General features: G+C 54.9%; 1 protein-coding gene across 1 annotated transcript in view; it reads left to right on the top strand.

Annotated features, from left to right (window-relative positions):
- Positions 1 to 2,053, top strand: part of LRRC43 (leucine rich repeat containing 43) — a 14,367-nt gene that overhangs the window by 5,519 nt on the left and 6,795 nt on the right. The window contains exon 4 of the mRNA XM_023745039.1: positions 1,133 to 1,267. Within this exon, the coding sequence (XP_023600807.1) occupies positions 1,133 to 1,267 (135 nt within the window). The remainder of the gene's footprint in view (positions 1 to 1,132; positions 1,268 to 2,053) is intronic.

Here is a 2,053-nt window from a genome sequence, read left to right as displayed (position 1 = left end):
TTTTTAGAGAGGGAAGACAGAGAGAACATCAATGTGGGAGAGACACATCGATTGGTTGCCTCCTGCACAAGCCCTGACCAGGGCCTGGGCTGGGAAGGAGCCTGCAACCAAGGTACATGTCCTTGCCTGGAATCAAACCTGGCACCCTTTGGTCCACAGGCCGGCGCTCTATCCACTGAGCCAAACCGGCGAGGGCCAATAATTTTTTAAAAATAAAAGAAGAGACGCGGGCTGGTGGAAGGAAAATAGGTTTATTCAAGAACCAGCAGCCTGAGGAGATGGGGGACTCGGTGCAGGCAGGGTTTTTATAAGGAGAGAGGGAAAGCAGAACAGAGAGATGGGGGGCGGGGCTCTTGAAAAGTTCGGTGCGTGCAGACCTGCATGGACCATTCTGATAGGATGTCCACACTGGTCAAGGGATGGCCTGATGTGCGTCATCATGGCTCTAAGGTGGAAGGTCAGCAGATCTCCCCGAGCTGGATGCCTGAAGGTCAGAGTCGGCTTCTTTTGAAGCTGGTTCCTAGAATCCTTATACAAACATGCTGTTTATCTGTAAGATCCGTGTTAGTCAGAGTCAGCACTTTCGAAACAATGTAAAAAGAATGGGGGGGTGGGTTACACAGAGACACGTGGCCAAGTGCTGTGCATGTCCCCTCCCACGCTCTCCCATATCACCTCCCATTCCAAATTTTAAAGTTTCCTTCCGGGAAGGAATATTTTCTTCCCGGGCTTTCATAAGGGGGTCAGGTGGACAGGGAGACGTGGCCTGACGGATTGGTGCTTCCTCTGCAGAGTTTCCGGGACTGGAAGGATGGGGTGCACGGGTGGTGCTCGGGGCGGAAGGACGGGTGAACGGGTGGTGCTCAGGGGGGAAGGACGGGGTGCACGGGTGGTGCTCGGAGCGGAAGGACGGGGTGGACGGGTGGTGCTCGGGGCGGAAGGACGGGGTGAACGGGTGGTGCTCAGGGGGGAAGGACGGGGTGCACGGGTGGTGCTCGGGGCGTAAGTGCGCCGTGCACCTGTGGTGCTCAGGGGGTAAGTACGGGGTGCACTCGTGGTGCTCGAGGCCTGAGGACGCGTCCACTGGTGGTGCTGTTTTCTTTGTGTGCCTTTTCCGCCCCTGGAGGTGCAGAGAGCTCTACGGAAACATCATCACCATTCTGAGGTGTCTGTGTGCTCGCCCTCCAACAGTCCTACAGGACTTGGGGCTGGGCCACTACAAGCTTCTGGGGCCCCTGCAAAGCATGTACATCACCTCCCAACACTGGTAACTCCGGAGCCCCCAACTGGAAGCGAAAAAGGGAGAAAGCATTAGATTTGGACGCTGAAAGGGACCCAGCTTTCCTCTTTTCTGTAATAGCTCCTGGTTGGCTGCTGGCTCCAGACATAAAACTTCTTTCTCTGATTCAATTTAAAACACAAAAAAAAACAACCCACAGAGGCCAGGAAAGGACACCGAGAGGTGGTGGGAGGAGGTCAGGCCTTTACTTGGGTGCCATGCTTATAGCCGGCTCCCGAGACCAAGGCATTGTGGACATTTGGGCTGGAAAATTCTTCGTGTGGGGCTGTCCTGGGCTCTGCGGGAAGCTGAGCAGCACCCCTGGCCTCTACCCAGTGGATGCCAGTAGCACCCACCCCACACCAGTGTGACAGCCGACTTGTCCAGATAGGGCCAAAGGTCAGCGGGGACAAAATCGGTAAGATCCTTCCGCCCCGAGTACCACCCGTCCACCCCAAGAGCTGAGAACTCTTGGTTTGACTTTGTGTCCTTCGTGGGTGAAGAGTGGGAAACCCGAAACCCTGCACCCACAGACGATGAGGTCAGAGGCCACGATTCCGATCGCTCCTTCCACTGACCGCAGCATCACGTCAGGGACGTGGGCCCAGGAAAGAGACGTGCACTTGGGCTTTAGACTTGTACCACAGACCGAGGACCAGGTTTTCCCACCTTTTATGTGGAAAATAAGACGTACCATAACCTGGGTAACCTGTTTAACTCTGAGTGTAGATTTCAGGAAAACCTATAAACCTCCCTTTCACTGTTTTGAAATGA

This window comes from Myotis lucifugus, unplaced genomic scaffold (assembly GCF_000147115.1).
Source record: "Myotis lucifugus unplaced genomic scaffold, Myoluc2.0 scaffold_511, whole genome shotgun sequence".
In the NCBI taxonomy this organism is placed as follows: domain Eukaryota; kingdom Metazoa; phylum Chordata; class Mammalia; order Chiroptera; family Vespertilionidae; genus Myotis; species Myotis lucifugus.
Note: the sequence above shows the minus strand (reverse complement) of the source record. Positions and strands in the feature narration are given on the sequence as shown.